General features: G+C 37.2%; 1 protein-coding gene across 1 annotated transcript in view; it reads left to right on the top strand.

The window, feature by feature from the left end:
- Sf3a1 (splicing factor 3a subunit 1) overlaps positions 1-22,931 on the top strand; it is a 346,050-nt gene that overhangs the window by 138,199 nt on the left and 184,920 nt on the right. The window contains exon 12 of the mRNA XM_090379835.1: positions 19,334-19,490. Coding sequence (XP_090235961.1) covers positions 19,334-19,490 — 157 coding nt within the window. The remainder of the gene's footprint in view (positions 1-19,333; positions 19,491-22,931) is intronic.

Here is a 22,931-nt window from a genome sequence, read left to right as displayed (position 1 = left end):
TCCATCAGGGTTGATATACTGGTGACATATCTTAAAGTTACTCATCTTTCGATAGATTTGATGGAAAAGTTCAGTGAAGTCAAGTAGTTTATCTTGACATTTCCAAGTCTTAATTGTATTTGGCATAAAGGTATCTTTATGCCAAATTGAAAAGAAGTTTCAATGTTATGGTTTGTCTCCTGCTTTTTACAACACTGTTCACTGCAGGTAATGGTAGATGGCTGTCTGTCTTCCAACATATCAACTAATGCTGGTTTCCCCAATGTTCAGTTTTCCCTCCCACTATATTCCTCTTGTATACAGGCACTCCCCAACTTATGTAATACTTGACTTTACGTGTTTGCTGGCTGGTGCAAACTTAAAAAAATCATGGAAATGTATTTTGCATCCCATAGGAATGAATGGAAGTATTGTGAAAACATCGCAACGTGAACCCAATAACACATTGTGGTGTTTTTTTGTGTTTTTTTTTTGTTTTTTTTTAATTCGTTCCAAGACCTCAGAAGTTGAAATTTTTGCTATATAACTAAGCTATTTATCTCTCTAAAAGGTTATTTTTATAATGGAGCGCTACCCTTTCATCTTTATGATATGTTCCATTATAAGAATCAGTTTTGAATGTCTTTGTGATATTTTTCTAAAACACATTACTGGAGGTCCCTACCATAAAACAATAAAAACAATTTGCACTTTCCTGTTTATTGGGCTTTTCTGTTGGTGAAATCTATTATAAATGGGTAGTAAACGTGATCTTATTGCAGTTGTGATAATCCCAATAGCTGGAATTGTGTGGCTTTTTATTTTATTATGGTGACATGTGTTCCTCCTTCACTGAAATCTTCAATCACATAAAAAATATAAATAAATTTTCAGAATCTTCTCTTCATTCCTATTTACTTATTAAAATGATGAAGGGAAAGCAACCAACGTAAAGTGCAAGTGGTAGCAGTGCTAGGAAATTAAACAAAATTGATTTAGAAATAAAGGCGAAAATGATTAAGAAGTACGAAGCAGGACAAAGTTTGTCATCTGTTGCATGGGAATTAGGTCTTGCTGCTTCAACAGTGAATACTATTTTAAATGACATTGTGCGTATAAAAGAATGTGTTAAATGATCAATACATTTAAGATCAACAGTGATCACAAAACAGTGTTCAGGTGCTATTAATAATATGGATGGAAAATCAGATTCAGAAGTGAGTGCCCCTGAATCTAATGACCATTCAAGCAAAAGTAACAAGTACAGGGTTGTTAAAATTAAAATATCCCTATGTAGAGGACTCTGGAGCAAGTTCTAAGGCTCGTACTGAAGAGAAATTTGGACAGTAGGTACAATAAAGAATGCACTCGCCATTTCTTGGGAAAAAAAATTACTTACAAAATTTGTCACTGTGGCAATACAAATCACTTGAACAGCACTACAATTGTTCAATGTGTCCTCCATTTTGGTCAACAAGTTTCCATTTGAAGAACAGCAGAACTTAACATGTCAACTGGAATAGTCAGCACGTGACATCCAACGCTGTCCTTCAGGTCAGCCAGAGTTTGACATCCTTTCCGATACACCTGGTTCTTCAAAAAACTCCACAACCAGGTCACATGGGGAGAGGTCCAGTGATCGGGGTGGCCAAGATGTTTGGAAACAATGGCTGATGACCCATTCGTCTGTAAAGTGTTGACTTTGGACACAATGGTGGATGTGGGGTGGCGCACCATCTTGCATGAATATGGTATCCTGAAGGCACCCACGTTGCAGCTCTGGTAGTGCAAAATTTGCCAACATTTCATAATATCACTGTCCGGTGATGGAACAGGTGCGGGGTCCAGTCGGTGTTACCTGTTCAAAAAAATATGGCCCAATCATGAATGTGGCCGTAAATCCACACCACACTGTCACTTTTGGAGAATGCTTCGGCACCTCTTGGATAACTCGAGGGTTTTCTGTTGCCCAAATGTGACAGTTGTGCGTATGTGAAACGAATATCTGCAGCACCATGCTTTAGCTGCTGTAGCATGTGCATTTTGTAAGAATAGTATCACAACACCTGACGCATTACTAGCCTTACAGTGGAATATGGCATGTCCACTTCACGAGAAACAGCTGGCACACCTGCGCTACCACTTGGAGATTGACTTGATAAATCCATGACAGCCATAGCCACATCTTCGACACGAGAGGAGTCCACTCATTTTCAACCTCTACCTGGTTGAACACCAAGATGTCTTCAAATTTCGCAATCATTTTTCAGACAGCACAAACAGTCATAGGTTCATGCCTTGTGACGCCAGAATTCTCTGATAGCCGCAGCTGCATTGTTGCTGTTCTGATAGTACAGCTTTACTAATAGCACCATTTCCTGTAATGTTGTTGGCATTGCTGCTGTAGTGCAGGCAAACATCTGCTGTATGATTTTGAAGACTGCTTTGCTTTTATACAGTACAGTAGAGCTGAGTAGTGGTGCTGTGGCAATAACTTACGATTATGCAAATAATGTAAGTTATTTGCATAATCGTAACTAAGATAGTTACACGCCATACAGCGACAAATTTTGTAACTAATTCCCCCCCCAATAAATGGCGAGCTCATTCTTTATTGTACCTGTTGTCCAAATTTCTCTTCAGTACGAGTCTTAGAACTCGCTCCAGAGCCCTCTACATAGGGATACTTTAATTTTAACAACCCTGTATTTATAAAGATATTAAGGATAAGTACGGAGTACCCCCAAGCCATGTGTTTGTTGCAAGTAATGTGTGGTTTAATAGGCTCAAGCTTTGCACTGCTTTCCACAACGTTAAAGTATACAGTGAAGTAGCCAGTGCCAATTCTGCAGCAGCAAATAAATTATAATTTGTTTGAAAAACACCCCCTTCTAAATTTCCACACTCCTCAATTTCTGCAGCGGTGTACTTATCAGCTGGAGATGTTGATTCTGGCAACGATTCTCGAAAGGTAAAACTTGCTGATGTTATGCCTTTCCCCTCCTTTTTTTGTAATTTTTCCTACGCATGAGATAAAAAAAATTGAATAAATAATTCTGTTTACACGTTCGTCAAACATTTTCTTTTTTGCTTCAATCAAATTCAGCAAGCATAATTGCAGGTGCTGCATAAGCCTTTAGGGAAATTCCGACTTACGTAAAATTTGACTTATGCAGAGTTCCACAGAACACAACCCTTACGTAAGTCAGGGAGTGCCTATATTAATGACCTTCTTTCCACTAACTAGACTATCCCGAGTTTTGCCAGTCAGAGCACACTACATTCTACCTTCCAGTTTGAGCAGCTTCAACATCTAAATATTCAATGCTAGCTTGTCAAATGCTGATCTCCACATAATTCCTGGATGGGTTAAAGAAAACCTAATTTCAACTTTTGTAAAGCTCAGTTCTTGCAAAAAAGTGTGTTGCTCCAGTGCTCATCTTCAATAACACTCAAATTTCTAGGGAAGAACCTATCTTTATTGGCATTCACCATGACTTCTAATCTCTCTTGGCATAAGTACATCACAAATATCACTTCCTCTGCATAAAAAAAAAACTAGGTTTCTTTTTTTGCTGTCAGCATTACTTTCCCTCTTAAACAGTTACTGACTCTTTACAAATCTCAACTCCTCCTATAATGGAATGTTGTTCCGGCATCTGGGACAGTGCCTCCAAACCTCCCTCAAGCTCTTAGACTCTGTCCAAAAGAGGACAATCAGTTAATTAATGGCCCATTTACGTTTCTGCTTCATGCATTTTATATAGATATTTCTGTGGGCACTGTTTTTCCAAATTGGCATCTGTAATACTATTGCTGTCTCCCAGACTTGTCTATGTGCTTCTAATAATCAACATCCATTCACTGCCCAACTCCATAGCTAACTTTTTCTCACCCTCATTTAACCCTTCTACTCCTTGAAATAACCTTCTTTCATATGTATTTCTTAAAAATTAAAAATCTGTGTTCTCCAAACAAATATTCCTGAGAACGATATGCCTTTTGGAAAAGGCAGTAAAAACAAATCACAGCAGTCAAGAATATTATAATTATTCTCTTCATCAGTGATGCAAGGGACATTTGAAAAGTTTGTGGCTTGAGTATGAAGGGTTTATTTAAGGGGTCTGGTAATATGTTACTTTTCAACGTAGTCCCCTTTTGAGTCAATACACTGTTACCACTGATGCTGCAGTGTGTTGATTCCAGCTATGAATAAAGTTTCCTTTTGGGCCTCCAGGTATGCATCAGTTGCATCGGTGATGTCACTATCAGTTTGGAAAATGGATTCCAGATGGTATTTTTTCAAATTAGGGAATAGGTTAAAGTACGATAGTGTTAGATATGGTGAATATGGGGGATGCTCCAAAATTTCAAAGCTACACTCATTCAGTCCATTTCTACCCAAATATGCACTGTGATGATTGAAATTTTTCATCTTTCCTCATTCACACAGCTTTGTTCACTTCAGGACTTGTAATTAAAAAAAGACATTATTGAAACTGCATGAAACTTGGTTGGTTACTGTTTGAAGTGTTATATATTAAGTACAGAAATTTTTAACAATGTACCTCTAACCTTTCATACTCAGACCATGTACTTTTCAAACTCCCTTTGTATTAGTATTAGTAATGGCCATATGGTGCAAGGAAGCCTAAGGCTTATGCTGCACCAGCCAAAAAAAAAAAAAAAAATGTAAAATAATAATAAAATAAAATAAAATAAATAAATAATAAAAGAAAAGGAAATAGACAACCTATGCATTTCCCTCCTCCGGTAGTAACTATCCAGCTGACCTTTGAATTTCCCCAAACTGTCAGCCTCTACGACCCGTGTAGGTATCTTATTCCAGTTATTTTTAACTCACTGGCTAAAATAAAACTTCCTGCAATCCAGTCCAAACATCTCCCCCCCATAACTTGAATTTATGGCCCTTCTACAATCATTTATAACCATTAAAATTTCATGCTCATTCATTTTACTTTTGCCTCTCAGAGCCTTAAACACCTCAATCAAGTCTCCTCTGAGCTGTCTAGTTTCGAGCTATGCAACCACATATTCGAAGTCTTTCCTCATATGGGTGCCCTTTTACCAATCTCACCAGGCGAGTTACTCTCTTTGGACCTTCTCAAGAAGTTCGATGTCTTTTTAAGGTGCAGTCTCCATACTTGAATACAGCATTCCAATACAGTGGTCTAACAATGGCTTTATATAATGGGATTATGGCATCCTTATCTCTACTAGAAAATGTTCAATAAATCATCTATAGGATACCATTAGCCTTCCTTGCAACCTGCCTGCAGTGCTCTGAGAACTTCATGTCTGACCGTATCATAACTCTCAAGTCCCTTGCTGTTCCCCAGATGTAAGACCTTGCATTTTGCTGAATTAAAGGATAGCTGCCTCTTTTCTGATCCTCCCTGAAGTCTATTAGGTCACTCTGAAGAAGCTTTGCTTGGTAACAATCATTAACTACTCTACCAGTCTTTACATCACCTCCAAATTTAGACATCACACCCTCTATCCCTTCACCAATGTCATTTATGAAAATCAAAAACAACAGTGGTCCCAATATTGATCTCTGGGAAATCCCACTTCTTACATTAACCCCATCTGAGGAATAACCATTTATCACAACCCTCTGCCTCCTGCCCTGAAGCCATCCTACTATCCAACTAAGGAATTTCCTGTGATTCCAACCTGTTCCAGCTTATAAAGTAACTGCTCATGTGGGACTGAGTCAAACACTTTGCTGAAATCTAAATAATGTCGAAATTATTTCCTGAATCCAGCTCACAAGTGACCCTGTCAAAATTCAGTAACCAGATTTGTTAAACATGATTTCCCCTTATTAAACCATGCCGTGTATCCTTCAGAATTCCATTTCTATCTACATGATCCTGAATTCCACCCTTGATCATTGCCTCCATGATTTTCCCTACTACTGAAGTTAGAATGACCAGTCAGTAATTTCCCACTACACTCTTAGAACCGCCTTTATGTATTGGTGATACATTGGCACTTTTCCAATCCAACGAAATCACTGCCGAGTCCAGTGGTGCTCCCATAATTAGCCTTAATGGTTTGATGCACTCATTTGCAGCCTCCATTAAAATTATTGGGTGTATGTCATCAAGCCCAGGAGCCTTACTCTCCTGTAGGCTCAAGTTTTTTCATTAAATAATCATATGAAATTTCAATATCATTAATTCATATTTTTCAACTTCACTCCCATAATTTCCCATTGACATAAAGGATTTTTCTTCTGTAAATATCGATGCAGAGTATCTGTTGAGTTCATCTGCAACATCAGCTGGAGTATGGTATCTAATATTATCCATCTATTACGGAAGGATCCAAACTGATTTGTCCTCTTCTTTGCATTTATATTTGCAAACAATTCCCTATCCTTACACTTTGCTCTCTTTGCCAGCGATTTCTCATAATCTGCCTTTGCCAGTCTAACATTTTCTGTGGAACTATTAAAGATTAATTTGTAGCTATAGGTTTCAGTAATTTTTATTGCTCTGTAACTTTTCCATGCCGTATGTAACTTTTCCATTGATGACACTTCTGACATTACTGTATAAACAATTAAGACTTAGTGTTCTTGTCAAGAACACTAAGGGGTGTGTCAATAACATCAAGGGGTGTGTCAGGGTAGTTAACTACCCTGACACCCACCTTGAAGTTATTTAAGCTTGCTTCTCTGGCATTAGCTATCCGCTCATTTGAAACACTTCTGCTCAATTAATCTGGCAACTTCATTATTCATCCAACATGGAATCCTCCTCATGGAGTATTTTTTTTTAATGTTATATGCACATTCAAGGCTTCTATAATTAACGTTCTAACGGTACACCATAAATCAATTGTATTCACTCTCTGTGAGATATCTAGCCAATTAATATAGGCCATGTAGCGCTTGAAGCCATTGTAAGTTCTTTTCCTGAAATTATAACTCATTTGTTTGCCTTTAAGTACTGCTAACCCCCCCCCCCCTCTCTCCACCACCATAGAACTCCGTGATCACTTCCTGCTACTGGTTCTTGTAGTGTCAGCCCTATTGTGTCATTTGGTTCATGGCTGATAGTCAGGTCTAGAATATTCTTTTCCCTAGTATTTTCCCTGACATGTTGATATAAATAACAATCATCTAGTTGATTTAAAAATTTTGTTTCCCTTGTAGAGTTTCCTTCCCATTTGCTTCAATCAATTAGAGGCAAATTAAAATCACCCATAATAAGACATTCACACTTACTTGCCCATTCTGTTTGTGTGTAGAGGCTCATCATAATTTTCACAATCACCTGGCCTGTATATTACTCCCACTCTCATTATAGCTTTGCTTCCAAATATCCCACACCATGCAGATTCTATACTAGCATGTGAAATGTCTGAATCCAGGAAAGCTTTCATCCTGCTCAGGCTGCTTTTGATAAGAAGCATGACCCCATCCACCCCTTCTATCTGCCCTGTCCTTCCGAAATACATTGTACATACCATACTGAAACTCATCATTCATATTTCTGGGTGGCAGCACATTTCCATAAGCCCTATTATGTCAGCGTTACTTGTTCTAACCAGCAGTTCGAATTTGCTAATTTTATTGATGACACTTCTGACATTACTGTATAAACAATTAAGACTTAGTGTTCTTGTATAGTTAACTACCCTGACACACCCCTTGAAGTTATTTAAGCTTGCTTCTCTGGCATTAGCTACCCACTCATTTGAAACACTTCTGCCCTCAGAACATCTTGCTTATCTGATTTGTTGCGGTAATAAACAACTCTTGAGGTATATGAAAGCATTGCTTTGACCAGTATCCTCAGATAAATTCATATCTGTATAGCCTGTGTGTCTCCCCAAACCCTTGCACCATCTTTATTTAAATGTCCTGTGTCTACAAAACAGATTCCTTCTATCTACAAGTGCATGCCAAGTTGATAAAAATTTACCCCTAAAAAGACTTGCAGAGTCCTTCAAGTCTTGAGTTAATCCACAAGGTTTTCAGCATATATCCCTTCCTATCGTGCCTGGGCAGAATTGCAGAAACACAGACATTGACTAACTCATGGCATTCAAATCATCAAATTGTGTGTGCTTAATATCATTAGTCCCCACATGAATAATAATATTCTCTTTACTCCCTTTAAAATATGGCAATCTATTGGTGACATTAATTGTTGCTCCGGCAGACATACCCTGCTTCTAGTTCACCTATCCTTATTACAAAAATTATTTCCATTTCCCTGACAATGAGTCTACTAATAGAACTACATCCTTTTGAATCAAAGCAGTTTGCTTGTGGTTATTGTTATTCTGTTCTAGGGCTCGAATCGGAAGTGCATCGCTTGGTGAGTTACTAGAGCCTTAAGTCCCTCACCAGTTCCCAGTTACATTATTCTCTAGGGCAAGCACTCATTTTTTCACTAGGTCGCCCTTTGAGTGCATGCCACAGATTCTGCAAACAATGAAATCATGATTCACCCAGAAATCACCATCGGCTGTTTCTGTATGAGTCATGATACCCTCTGACGAAGTGTTCAGGGTGAATCTTTCATTGTTAAATTTGCTTCATATCACAGGAAATAGCTTTTAAAAAAATTATATTTATAATATTATAAAAATTTAATTTACAAACTATTATGGGAAAAAAACATATCAATATATTAAGGAAGCTAATTAAAAGCAGTTATCTAACCTCCCTAATCTCTATGCTCTCCCTGTTAGACTTAGGAGCACTATGAAAACACATCTTTTCATTATGAATACCAAATACCAACAGTGAATATTGAAGTGTGTGTCACGGACAAGATAGTGGAACCAAGGACAACATTCGTAGTATTAGCGTTAGCAGAGGCATACGATGCAAGAAAGTGAGCTTATGCAGCATCAGTAAAAAAAAAAAAAAAAAAAAAAAAAACCTCCGATTTCACCCCTCCATTCATTCCAAATGCCTGTCCAACTCAGCCTTAAATTTATTTAGGCTATTAGCTTCCACAACAAAAGATGGAAGCCTGTTCCACCAATCAACTACCTACTGGCTAAAGGCAAATTTCCATATTCATCTATTCTTCAACTATCTTTCCTCAATTTGAAACTGTGCCCCCTCAGGTTCTTAGTCTGAACAAACGGTAGTATACCATCAGCACTGAGCCTGCTCAAACCATTTAAGGCCTTGTACACCTCAATCAGATCACCTTGCAGGTGCGTAGTCCCCAGATGTTGCAACTGACAGAATTTAAGCCTCTCTTAGTAAGAGAACCCCCCATTTGTTCCTCTCATCAATCTTGTTGCCTTTCTTTGTACTCATTCTAGCAACTCTATATCCTTCCTGAAATGAGGCCTCCAGACCTGTACACAGTACTCTAGGTGTGGCCTGACCATTGCCCTGAATAACAGGATTATCACCTCCCTGTCACTGCTAGCAAAATTCCTATATATCATTGACAAGACTCCATGACCTGCCCTGGCAGCCTGTCTGCCCTGTCAGTGAACTTCATATTTGACTGCACAATTACCCGCAGGTCTTTTTCACTTCCCTGAGTTTAGTACCACACAGTTGGTACTAGGGCTTGCATAAAACCGAGAAATTTCAAAACCGAGTTTAACCGAAGTTTACTCTTAAAACCAGTTTTAAAACCGATTTTCTCAGACTTAGGGAAAATAATTAAAAGCTTATAACAGAGGTATTTATTATATCTTGGGTAGATTGTACAAATCGTAATCAAATCTTTTAAACAAAATCTATCACCTCTTACAGTAAAAAAAAATAAAAAAATTAAAATGCTCCAAAAAAGTAACCAGCTTGAGATTATACAAATTTACAAATTGTATTCAAATCCTTTGAATAAAAACTATTTTCTCGTGTAGTAAACTAAAAAATAATAAGCCCTATAATAATAAATAAATAAAAATAATGTGAAAAAAAAACAGCTTGGGGAAATTACTTTACTATTTATTGCTCAGCTTTTAAAAAAACACAGCATATTAAGCATTTTTCCTGATAGACTCGACCTTATTTTTGTGTTAAAGAGACCAGTGATCGAAAACACTCTCTCAGGTTGGACACTTGTTGGTTTAATGGTCAGCAGTGCTCTATAGACTTTCTCCAGCTTTTCACTTCTACTGCCAGTTACCTCCAAAATTTTTCCAATTCACTCGGATATTTTGAAGGCTCTTCAGTTAATCTCTTTATTACACTATCATATTCCAACATCGGAACTAGACAAGTCTTTGTTTTCTTCTAAAAGAACAGTTTGTTTATTTTCAGTTTCTTCATTCAACGCTAAGACTCCTGATAAATCTCTTCAGCATGTTTTTTCAAAACTTGCTTACTTGGAAAATCAAACGTTCTTGAACGTGAATCTTCTTTCCTAAACTTTTTGGGGTTGTGTAAATAGCTCAGCAAAGCCACAGTTTGGCAATTTCGTCTTGCATTGTAACGCTGCAAAAGGCTTTGGTGAAACTTTAAAGCAAATGGGTTTTCTGCTGCATCAAGCTTAGCAAGCAGAAATTCTATTGAAGACTCTGCTTTAAGTAAGTCTGTATCTTTTGAGGTTATAGCCTTCAGAATCATTTTAACTGGTCGCAAAGTTTCACATAGCAATTCAAGTGTTTTCCAGTCATCCGTCCAACACAGCTTCAGTTGACAGTACTGCACATAGAGCATTTGGAATGCAATTTTCCAATTTCAAAAATCTCTCAATCATATAGAATGTGCTATCCCATCTAGTCTTGCAATCTAATATAAGTTTATATTCTTTCCTATTAAATTTTGCCTTAACAAAATTTTGTAATATGTCATTTTTGGTAGGCGATTTTCGGAAAACTTGCAAATTTTTCTGACTTTGTTAATAGTTTGTGCAATATTGGCCATTGAATTGAAGAAATAAATGAGCTCATCGGTAACGTCAGTTTGATGAAGCATGCCTTGCTGTCTTTCTTCAACTTCTTCATCATCACTACTTTCTTCATTATTTTCATTTTCTTCATTGTCTTTGGGAGACTCAGAGACTGTGGCACCATAATTGATTGCTTTTTCATAAAGTACATCTATAACTGACAGATGTATACAATGGGCTATACATTGTTGATGATTAGGCGTAATTTGTTTGCCAAACTTAATCATCATTGCTGCTCCATCGGTGGTGCAGGCAACAATATCCTCATCCAAGTTCAAACCAAATTCCTTCAGGTGTCCATTCACGATTTGCTCAGTTCTGCTATCAAGTGAACCATTAATCTCAATAAGACCTAACGACCAATGAGTGTCTTTTGAATGCACATTTATATTCATATACCTTTTATTTTGTATAGACGTATATTCGTCTAGAGTCAGTGAATACCGTGCACCAAAAAGCAATGAATTTTTGAAATGCTGAATGAGTTCTTCTTTCTTAGTTTTATAATAATTCAGAACCATATTTTTAATTCCATTCACTGAGGCTGGTGGTAATTTATCATATTTATTTCTCTGAAGGTGAAGGCTTGATTGTATAAACTCACTCTTGGCAATTGAATTAAAAGAAAATCCATCTAAAGCGGCTAATTTTGAAATCTCTTCTTCCATAGATTTTTTAACGATAAAGTTTTCTAATGTTCTTACCATTTTTATGGGAGGCTCACTGTTATCTTGTTTAATGTCAGTCTGATGCATTTTCTTTAAATGCAACATCAAAGATGATGTAGATCCTCCAGACGACTTCATTATTTTCTGACATTTCGAACATTGTGCTTCATCTTTGCTTTTTCGAGCAAAATAATTCCATACATTTGATTTCATCTTAGACATATTAAGAGTAATAAATATTAATTAGTAGGAATTTATATCACCGACAATTTTAAATAAAAATATTGAAGATAACAAAGGCACAATACTATGCGTCACTCCCGCAAGCACTGAATGAAGAGTCTAAACGAGGCAAGTTTCAAAATTTTCACGAAAGAAATTTTAATTTATGTACTTGCAATTTTTTTCCCCCAATTAAATCTATTGTATTTTTAAAATTACATAAAAGCTAAATTTGGTGAAGCTGCTTTTTGGAGAACATTTGATCGCAAATTTAATAGGAATAAAGAAGCAAAAAACTTTCTACGATTGAAATTTGATGCGATATTCAGCGAATCTGTTTCTAGTGGGTAACCATCAATAAGGTGCGTTCCATAACTTGCCTGGCGAACAAGATAGATGGAACGGAGAAATGTTGAGCATTTTCTTTTATGCTATCGCTCCGACTCACTCAGTCATAAATGAGTACACCTGCATCATGCCATGATACAGTTGGGGAGGTAAAAGGTACCCCTCCTAGATTTGTGCCACTTGCCCATGTGATTCGTACCTTAAAATAAAATGAAATAAAAAACATGTTTAAAACATAAAGCAGTTGAACGATCCAGACAAACGAACAAACAAAGGAAAATGTGCGTTACAAAAAACTATATTCGAGGGCTAACTAAGAAAATATTGGAATCCGGTTTTAGAAGTTCGATTTTGGTTTTAACAACTCAATATGAAAACCGGTTTTATAAAACCGATTTGCAAGCTCTGGTTGGTACGTTTTTCTTCAGTTATTGCTACCCATATGCAGTACTTTACATTTGTCAATGTTAAACTTCAGTTGACACTTCTCAGCCCATTTTCCCAACTTATCTAGATCAAGTTGGAGTAGCATACTGTCTTTACTGTGGTTAACAACCCTACCAATCTTTGTATCATCTGCAAACTTAGATATTAAACCTGATATCTCTTCATCAATATCATTGATAAATATACAAAACTATAATGGGCCCAACACCGAACCCTGGGGAACTCCACTAATAACATTTGTCCACGAAGAGCAGTGCCCATTGATTACCACTCCCTGTCGTCTCCCACTCAACCATCCCTTTTTTCATTGTAGCAACTTACCCTTAATGCCATACCTCTCCAATTTGTACAGCAGTCTTCCATGTGCAACAGTATCAAAAGCTTTATTGAAATCCAAGTACAGTAAACCCCCGCTATTCACGGGGGTTACATTCCTGAGAAATGCCGCGAATACCGAAAACGCAAATACTGAGTTATGGCTCCCATAGTAATAAAGGGGTTCCATTCCAAAGTATGAAATATATAAGAAAAACTCTTATTAAAATTTTGTCTATGTATGTATTATATGTACCTACATAATAAGACTATGTACATAGACAGTACATAGTGAAATTCAAGCATATGGCATCAAAATGAAAATAAGAAACAATTTAATATTAAATGTAATATTTATTAGAAATTTCAAACAAATCTTTCAATCCAGTGCCTTTGCTATAGCTAAAAAAACTTATCTCGCCAGTGCTATCACCAGTTTCGCTAAAGTGTTGATAAAGGTGTTTTGCCTTTTCACGAATGATGAGTGAACTTAACGGAATTTTATTTTGAGTTCGGTCTTCTATCCACAGATTTAAAGCCTTTTCCATTTTTTCTAATTTAACATCACGAGTTACAGAGCAAATTTTTGAAGCAATTAGCGCGTTTTCTCGTACACTACGGCGGATTTTTTCTTCCGATTTTTTGATTGATTGTACCGTTGACTCATTGATTTTATCATGTTTTGCCACTGAGGAGACACTTTCACCATTAGAAATTTTGTCTAATAGCTCAATTTTATTCGCTAATGTCATCACCTTCTTTGATATTTTCACATTTCACATTCCCTTGTTATTCGTAGCCATATTTTTGTATGGGTTAGAAAGAACTTGTCCAAATAAAGTCACTTTCTTCCGTTAACACACTCGAAAAAGTCTGTTTTACACTACAAAATGGTAGATTTATCACTTTTGTAAGCATATCAATTTATAAATTGATAAATTTATTCAATTTATAAGCATATAAATTAAACACAAACTACGAAACCTTCCATAACACGTGCTGAACAAGGATTAGCGAGAAACCTCCATGCCCACGATTTTGTATCTGCTCTCCTCCCCCCACCCACTGAGCGCTGTTTTGTCCAGGAAAGATAATTTTAGCCATGCCCATGCTTTTTTATGGCGGAAAATATTCATGGCGCTTTAAAATTCATATTTTTTTGGTTTCATTTTATATTAAATCAGCGACCGTGAATACAAATACCGCAAATAGCTGGGGTTTACTGTATATGATATCAAAATTATTTTTTGCATCCAGTTCCTTTGTGACCATGTCGTAGTATCCAATCAGATTGGTCAGACAGACAAGCCCATGCTGTGTCTTAACTATTACTGCAGTCTTGTCTAGATGATTCTGCAATGCTTCTTTAACCAGTGATTCCATTATTTTCCTCGAAACACAAGTTAAACTGACATGTCTGTAGTTACTTGTGTCACCTTTTGGAACCCCCTTTGTGCATTGGTGATGCATTTGCACACCTCCAGTCCATGGGAATCTCCCCTGAGTCCAAGGAATCTCTCATAATTATGGCTAAGGGTTTGCTTACTTCCTTTGTTGCCTCCTTTAATACAACTGGATAGATCCCGTTAACTCCAGGTGCCTTCCTTATGTTTAACTTCAACAATTTCTCCTTCACTTTGCTCTCAGTTATTAGAAAATGACTTAGCTCCCTGTTAGCGTTTGATAAACTTCTGGCACTGCCCTCATTGAATAACCCCTCGTGTGAATTTAGATTGAAAATACTCCTTCCGTTTATGAGCTACCTGAGCATGATCATCAATAGTCACTCCATCTATGTTGTGGTCCAATCTGATTCATCCCTCTCCTTCTACAGTTTACATAAGTAAAGAACTCTTTGCTGTTTTTCTTTGCATCCTTTGCCAAAGATTTCTCGTAATCTGTCTTCGCCTGCCTAACCTCCTTTTGTGACTTGATTACAGACTAGTTTATACCTGCCATAGGCTTCTGTGTCGCCTGATACTTTATATGCATCCCATACAGTCTTCTTCTCTGCCACCAGCCTCATTAATTCATCTGACATCCCTTTAGGCCTAAACCTTGAACAGTATTTCTTAGTTGGAATGAAAAGTCTAATAGCCTGCAAAATTAAGTCCCTGAAGGCTTCCCATTTAGAATTCAATGTTGGTAACATCATCAGTTGATCCAGCTGTACAGAATTTAAAAACTGTCTGAGACTTCTGTAGCCACCTTTACTAAAGCAAATGCCCTTCCTTTTAGCCTTGATGGTAGTTACATCTTAAATAATTCCAACATTAATACATTGTAATCACTGTCATCCAGTGTTTCCTTTATCTGCAAATTCTTAATGCATGAATAATCACTGCTGATAAACAGATCAAGAGTATTCCTCCCTCTGGTTGCCTCTCGAACATGTTGCTGTAGAATACAGTCATCCAATAAATCCACAAAAGTCTTGCTAGTGTGCGAGTTACCAACTCACAAGTTCCAGTTAATATCTGGAAAGTTAAAATCCCCTGTTATAAGACATTATGATTTACTTGCCCACTCTATTTCTCTGCACAATTGCTCATTATACTCATCAGGTTCATTAGGCCTATAACACACACCTACTGTCATTTTTCCTTTCCCTTCCTGTCCTGTCTATCCTTCCTGTACACATTGTGCTCCCCAAATTCCAATTCTGCACTGCTTATATCTGTGTGACACCACATCTCTGATATCCCAACAATATCTGCCTTTGATGTCTTGACTAGCACTTCAAGCTCATCAAATTTATTAACTATACTCCTAGCATTGATGTACCTGCAAATAAACATTCACCTGTTCCTACTCTTAGTTACCCTAATGCAGCCCATGTATTTACTTTTTCCACTATGACTTCCAGCAGTCCTGGAAATCTCCATTACCTTGCTTTCTGGGCTGCTGCTCATTCTAATAGAAGCAATGCAAGAATCACTTTTGCCTCTGCCTGCGGCCACCGTTAACTTTTTAGTCTGTGTATCCCCCCAAGCTAGCAGTTTTCCAATCCACCTAACACTGCCTCAATAGCATCAGCAAATATTCTTGCACCCTTTCTATTTAAGTGTACCCTATCCCTGTAAAAGCAGTTTCTCCTATCAACAAGCACAGACCAGGCTGAAAAAAATTCTACCTCTTGAGCCTTGCACAATCTCTCCAGGGTCGAATTGATCGACAAGGCTCTCATCATATACTCCCTCCCATGTATTTACTTTTTCCATTATGACTTCCAGCAGTCTTGGAAATCTCCATTATCTTGCTTTCTGGGCTGCTGCTCATTCTAATAGAAGCAATGCAAGAATCACTTTTGCCTCTGCCTGCGGCCACTGTTAACTTTTTAGTCTGTGTATCCCCCCAAGCTAGCAGTTTTCCGACCCACCTAACACTGCCTCAATAGCATCAGCAAATATTCTTGCACCCTTTCTATTTAAGTGTACCCTATCCCTGTAAAAGCAGTCTCTCCTTTCAACAAGCACAGACCAGGCTGAAAAAATTCTACCTCTTGAGCCTTACACAATCTCTCCAGGGTCGAATTGATCGACAAAGCTCTCATCATATACTCCCTCCTATCGCATCTGTGGAGAATTGCAGACATTTTCACATTCAACCCTAACTCGCGACTTTTTTTTTTTTCATCATTGACCTGTACTTGTTGAGTAAATCTGCAGATCTCTTATTCTTAATGTCATTAGTTCCAATGTGTACAACAACATCACCTTTTGTGCCCTTGAAAGATGATATCTGCTCTACAACGTCATGAACTTTTGCCCCTGGCAGACATACCTTGGTCCCGTTCCACCTATCCTTCTTGCATTGTTTATTTCCCCGTCTTCCTGATAATAGAGTCACCAGCAATAACTAGTTCCTTGGGACCAGTGCATCCTGCCTTGGAGATTGCCTCTGTTTTGCCTGATGCACAGGAGTGAGCTCTGTCGTTGAGCTGGGCAGCTGAGAGCTCAATGGGCCCCTCATATTAATTTCTTCAAGGACATTTACCCTACACCTCATGCTCTCATAGATGCCCATCAGAACACCGAGTTGGCATCTAATTTCTTGACACTCTAGAAATTAGATACACAAAGGCTTGGCTAGATCATGTCCTGTTTTAGAAAGTTCGGCAAACATTTTGCACATTTTTTGAGACTGTGATACGTTGGAGAATCGCCCCTTCATTTCTCCCCCGAGTCACAGCACTCTCCCTAGTCTGGGATCTTTGCTTCGCATCTCTAGTCTGGGTCGTGATTTCCATTTAATTAACAATGAATTTTAATAAGATTAATATTATTTTTGATTAATTGATAGTACTATAATAAGCTAACAGATTCCTAATACAGTGCTTCGTATTACGCTATCATATTAGCAGTGGCAAAATGATGCAGGAAAGAAAGAAAGCTTTTATAGCATTGGGCATTAAAATGGTAGGGATGGAGGCACTTTCTTTGTTTGCTTATTCATTCTAAATAATTGTCCATTCCTTTAAATTGGTTCAAACTGCCTTCTTGCCCAAATCAGGTAGAAGCTTATTCCATCGTTCACTTAACTCCTCTTACTGAGGGAAAATTTCCACACATCAGTGTTCCCTTGTGTGCTTTGTCTGAGAAAGAGTAAGGATGCCATTGGCATTTAGTTTACTCCACTTTTAAAAGTTGTGTTCTACGACCAAGGTTCCTGAATATTAGGGTGTTCAACTCCAAATCACTGATGGGTCCCATTGTAACTTTGGTAACACTACTTCTGCATAAATATATTTTTTCCAATATACCATTATAAATATCTGTTGAGTAGATCTATGAAGATCTACTCATCAGGGCAGAATGAGCAAAAAAACATGTATTAGCCTATAAGGGTCAGAACCATTTATTTAAATTTAAACCAGTAGAACTTTGATTTTATGTCTTCATTTATTTATTTTATTTTATAGTTAGAACATAAAATTTCTGTTATATTTACTTATATATTTCAAACATTTCTAGAAAAAAATTGTATTTATTTCTCGCTAATGATTTTTGGAATGGAATATTATCTTAAATTTACCTACTGTACTTCTCCTTAACCATTTCAGAAGTATGTATGTATTATATATATATATGTTTTCCTTTCAAATCTTGTAAGTGCTCTCATCTCATATCTGTGTGTTTCTGAGTAATTGTAGGCATGGTTTATAATAGATTGAAGCATAAAAATGCAATTTAAAATCAGAGAACTTTGTGACTGTGATACGCCTCCCAGCCATTGTCATGTGATTTTGGTTTATAAAAATGGGACTTGAGATCAGTTTGCCTTATTTATAATGCAAATTCCCATAGATAAATTTCCCTTGGAAATTTTGTTTGTAGAACATAACTTGCTGAAAGAAACACACTGAACTCCCCCCCCCCCCCAAAAAAAAAAAAAAAAAAAAAAAAACAATTTATTGTGAAAAGTGTGCACCATTTTTAGGCATGTTAGCATATATGTGTATGTTTTATGATTTTCATAAAATTTTTATATTTGGCTTTTAGAAATATTTGTCGAGCTATCCCAAATTTCATTAATTTCAAACCAGTAGAAATCCTGCGATTATTATTTTTTTTTTCTGTCCATTTAGGCATATAATAACTCAGCTTCCAGTGGATGGATTTTCATTCAGTTTAATATTTGGCTGTTTTTGACAGATTTTATTATTTTATTATTTTTTTTTTATACATATCACATAGGCCATCCATATGCCATATGTTGCAACTGAAGTACTGAATATTATGTTTTTTGCTGTGGTGCTGATCAGAAGAATGAATGGACAGTGTGGCAGATCTGCAAAATTAATTGTTCTCAGTTTACACACAGTAGTCTGCTTTTTTCTGCTCTCTCTCTCTCTCTCTCTCTCTCTCTCTCTCTCTCTCTCTCTCTCTCTCTCTCTCTCTCTCTCTCTCTCTCTCGTACAGAGAAACAGGCATAGAGTAAAAATTTAATTGTGCATATTTCCTGTTTGCTTAATAACTAACTAAAATTTATGAAATTTCCAATATTTAAATTAAAGAAAAAACATTTTTCTTGAAATCAATGAAATTCTCTGAGTTGCAACTATCATGTGCATTTCCCAACTCAGGGTTAACCTACTTTTGAATGACCCTTCATGTGCAATCCAAAATTCCAAAGATTCTTTATAATTTCCTTTTACTTTCTGAATATTTTAAATATCCTTTTAGCAGCATGTATATCAAGAACTGGAAATTGGTAAAATAATGAGAACTTAAACCTGCATGGAATGTAATCTGCCTTTAATTTCTTAAAAATTTACAGATTATTCTCATCATATTGTCATCTGATAGAGAATAATCTGTAATTCTTTAAGAAATTAAAGGCAGGTTTAAGCTCATTATTTCACCAATTTCTAGTTTTTAAATATTTTATTTGTTTGTAACAGCTCCATTGTTATATGCTTCTTTAAATTCTCGATTAAATTTGAAGCTTCAAGACATGGATGAAGAATCTGATGATGAAGAAAAACAAAAATCAAGGGCTCCTACACCTCCTCCCCAGCCACCAAAGGAAGCTCCTCCACAGCCACCACCTTTACCACCCCAACCAGATCAAGTTGTAATTCGCAAAGATTATAATCCTAAAGGTATAATGATGTGTATATACCTAAATATATATTAAGTGGGAAGTGTTAAATTAGTTATTACAAGTTTACTAGATTTTACCGATAGTTAGAATCATATTGTGTAACATATGATTGCTAGCCAGCTAGGAATTTGTCATTTTTACATTTTGATATAATCTTTATCCTCCTATAAGGTGGAACTAGTTTTGTACATGCTGCTTAATAACAAAACAATTTACTACCCTTTTCACTCTGAGAATCAGTCTAAAAAAAAAAAAAAATTGGTAACTCATTAGCTTGGTATGTGTAACCCATACTCTTTGTTTAGCTATAAATTTTATATGATAAATTCCTTTTTTTATTATTATTATCCATGCAGTGCATTAATATTAAGCTATAAGATAGTGAGCCTTCATTTTTATTTAGAGGCTTATAACTTAGAAACACCACTTTTTGTAAATTATGACATTTAGTATTCTTCTGCCAATAAAAAATCATCTTAAGGCAGGTTTATCAAAAAAATTGCATCATTTATGGCACTACTGTCTATCTACAAACTAAAGGTACCCCAGCTAGCTGTATACTAGCTAACCTTTACCTGTACTCTTCAGAAACCTCTTTACCTGCAGATTTATGCATGTTCAGATACATTGATACAACTGCAATAATTTCCTGCAAGACTTTGCCCACATCTATCCACCAGAGCTCACACTGGAAAAAACGAATAGCAATAATCTTTCTGCATATTATCTAGACTTAGATATTGACCTCCATAACTCCCAAACTACTACAAATATCTACAATAAATGTAATGCCTTCAACTTCAAAGTAGTCAACTTCATACACTGGCACTCCAATATTGCAAAGAAAATTCATGCCAACATCAATCTCTCAGAGTGTATTAGAATGACAACTATATATAGCAGCCACTACCTTGTCACCCGTAATATAAAATGTCTCTACAACAAACTACTGGATAACAAGTTTCCAGCAGCCTACCTCCACTTTCATTTCAATAAAGCTCTCCAGATTTTATTTTACAAAAAATTAATCAGCCACTCTATAGATATGAAAAGTATATTATGAAGTAGTCATCCTCACCTATCAGGCTGTGTAGATATGTACAGTATATAGCCCTTAGCCTCTTTGGTGTCTCAGTCTGAAAAACTTGTGCCCACTGATTGGCTAACTTACTGGGGTATCTATATTTCTTAATTTTCCCTTTATATTTTTATATATATTTAATTTTAACTCTTTACATATTAAAGGTTTTTGCCTTAATGGTATATGTTTATATGGTATTGCTACCATTTTAACACAACTGACTTAAATACGTGCAACATATTCCCAGAACTTCGTTCAGGGTCCTACTATAGGAATGGTAATCGCAACCCCGAACTGCTTGAGAACTACCTTTGTCACTCTTCCTCATATATCTATTTACTGTCCTTATACTCTATATTGCCTTCATTCTTGTGTGCAATTAGATTTTTGAAAGCAATCAAGATGCTATTTTTCTACTATATTTGCCATTTTTGTCTTACCAAGTTCAGCATCTATATCACGCTACTTTTCCTGTCAATTTTCTATGCTTTCCTGGCATGTATGCTACATGCGTTTAATTCATTCCCACCCAATCATAATTCTACTTTTATTCTTTCCATTTTCCTGCACATGAGGTTGCTTCACATCTACATATATACTCTGTCATAATAGCTGGAAATTCTCTCTTTCCGATTCGCCTGCGCATCATGTTAGCTTACACCTCACATTCCAGCATCGGCACAGCACGATAGTAAGTACCACTTTGGCCCACTGATTTATTTTAATTTTGTTACGTTCTTTCTTCAAAATTTAGTTAATTTCAATTCATTCTTGCTTCGGAATTTATTTCCTTATACTTTTCCTCTTTACGCTGGTTGTTACTTTTTATCTCCTCCTCTATAGGGTCAGCCATGAGATACGCTGGTGTACAAAACTTAAGAGCCAACACTATTTCTAAAGGTTACAACCACAAAATCAAATGAAACAGCCTGTGGCAATTTGCATAACTGTGGCCGTTCAGTAGAAAGCTGGCGCACGTGCAAAAATTTGAATCATGATGAGAGGGCTCACATAAACAGATAAAAGCAGCAGTTATGTGCAAAAACGAATGGTGAGCATGATTGTTACAGATGTTCGATTGGTTTCATACAGTGCTACAGACAACGAAATGGCCAGTAGACAACATCTGGATGACTTTACCTGGGGTCGAATAATTGGGAAGCTCGAGGAAGGTTGAAGTGCAAGGAATGTGGCTGCAGAGTTCAGTATCGCCCATAGCATCGTATCACGTGCATGGTCAGCCTTCAGAATGACAGGTACAGCTGTTCGAAGGACCAGTGGTGGTCTTCCACGAAAAACAATGCCCAATGACCACTGTTCTATACTCCTACCGGCCAAGAGAGACTGACACCAGACAATGGGATCCATTGCAAACCAGCTGCACAGGATACAGGATATTGTGGTTTACTGTGGCCAAGCGACTCCACAAAGATGGATTGTTTGCTTTCCCCATGGCCAGTATGCTGTGTCCCTTTAAAACCTGCCCATCAGAGACACTGTTTACAGTGGTGCATCGAACACAAGGACTGAACAGCAGTGCAGTGGGGTAAGGTACTCTTTACTGATGAGAGTAGATTCAGTCTCAGCAGCAATTCTGGACGTCAGCTAATCTGGCGAGAGGTTGGCATACTGTATCACCCTGCAAACATCACTGAAAAGGATCGATATGGCAGTCGAGGTGTTCTCGTCTGGGGAGGTGTTATCTTGGATGGATGTACACAACTCCAGATACTGGAAGGCGGTACTGTAACCGGTGCACACTACTTTACTCAGGTAATCCTTCCCCATGTGTGTCTGTTCTGAGATGCCATTGGCCCCAAGTTTATGTTTATGGATGATAACACCACACCCCATCGCACTGCAGCTGTTGATATGCCTTTGGAAAGTGAAGACATTGTATGATTGGCCTGCCCGTTCCCCCAATCTAAATCCCATCGAACACATATGGGATGCTCTGGGGAGATGCCTAGTGGCATGTCTACATCCACCAGAAAATGTTTACCAGCTGAAGATGGCACTGAAAGAGGAATAGACGATGTTACCGCAAGGACTTATCAACAACATTGTTCTAAGTATGGACAGGCAGTGCAAAGCCTGCATCAACATTAGGGGTGGCCATATCTCCTACTGAGGACCACCTCTTCCCTTTATTCCATCTTTGGCAGTGATGCATCTGTATCATGGCAGCCAGTGCTATGTTGCCATTTTTGAATAAAGTCCCTCTGTACCATTTTGTTTTCATTGTTGTGTCATGTTGTGTCCTTCATTTCTGTACCGCATGAGGTTCCTTTGGTATGCTTTTCCCATATCCAGGCCAATCCTATGAGAAGCTACAGGTGAAAACCTGACTGGTCTTTA

This window comes from Mastigoproctus giganteus, chromosome 8 (assembly GCF_048544385.1).
Source record: "Mastigoproctus giganteus isolate SK-2022 chromosome 8, ASM4854438v1, whole genome shotgun sequence".
Taxonomy (NCBI): Eukaryota; Metazoa; Arthropoda; class Arachnida; order Uropygi; family Thelyphonidae; genus Mastigoproctus; species Mastigoproctus giganteus.
The sequence above is the reverse complement of the archived record's forward strand: the minus strand, read 5'-3'. Positions and strand labels throughout refer to the sequence as shown.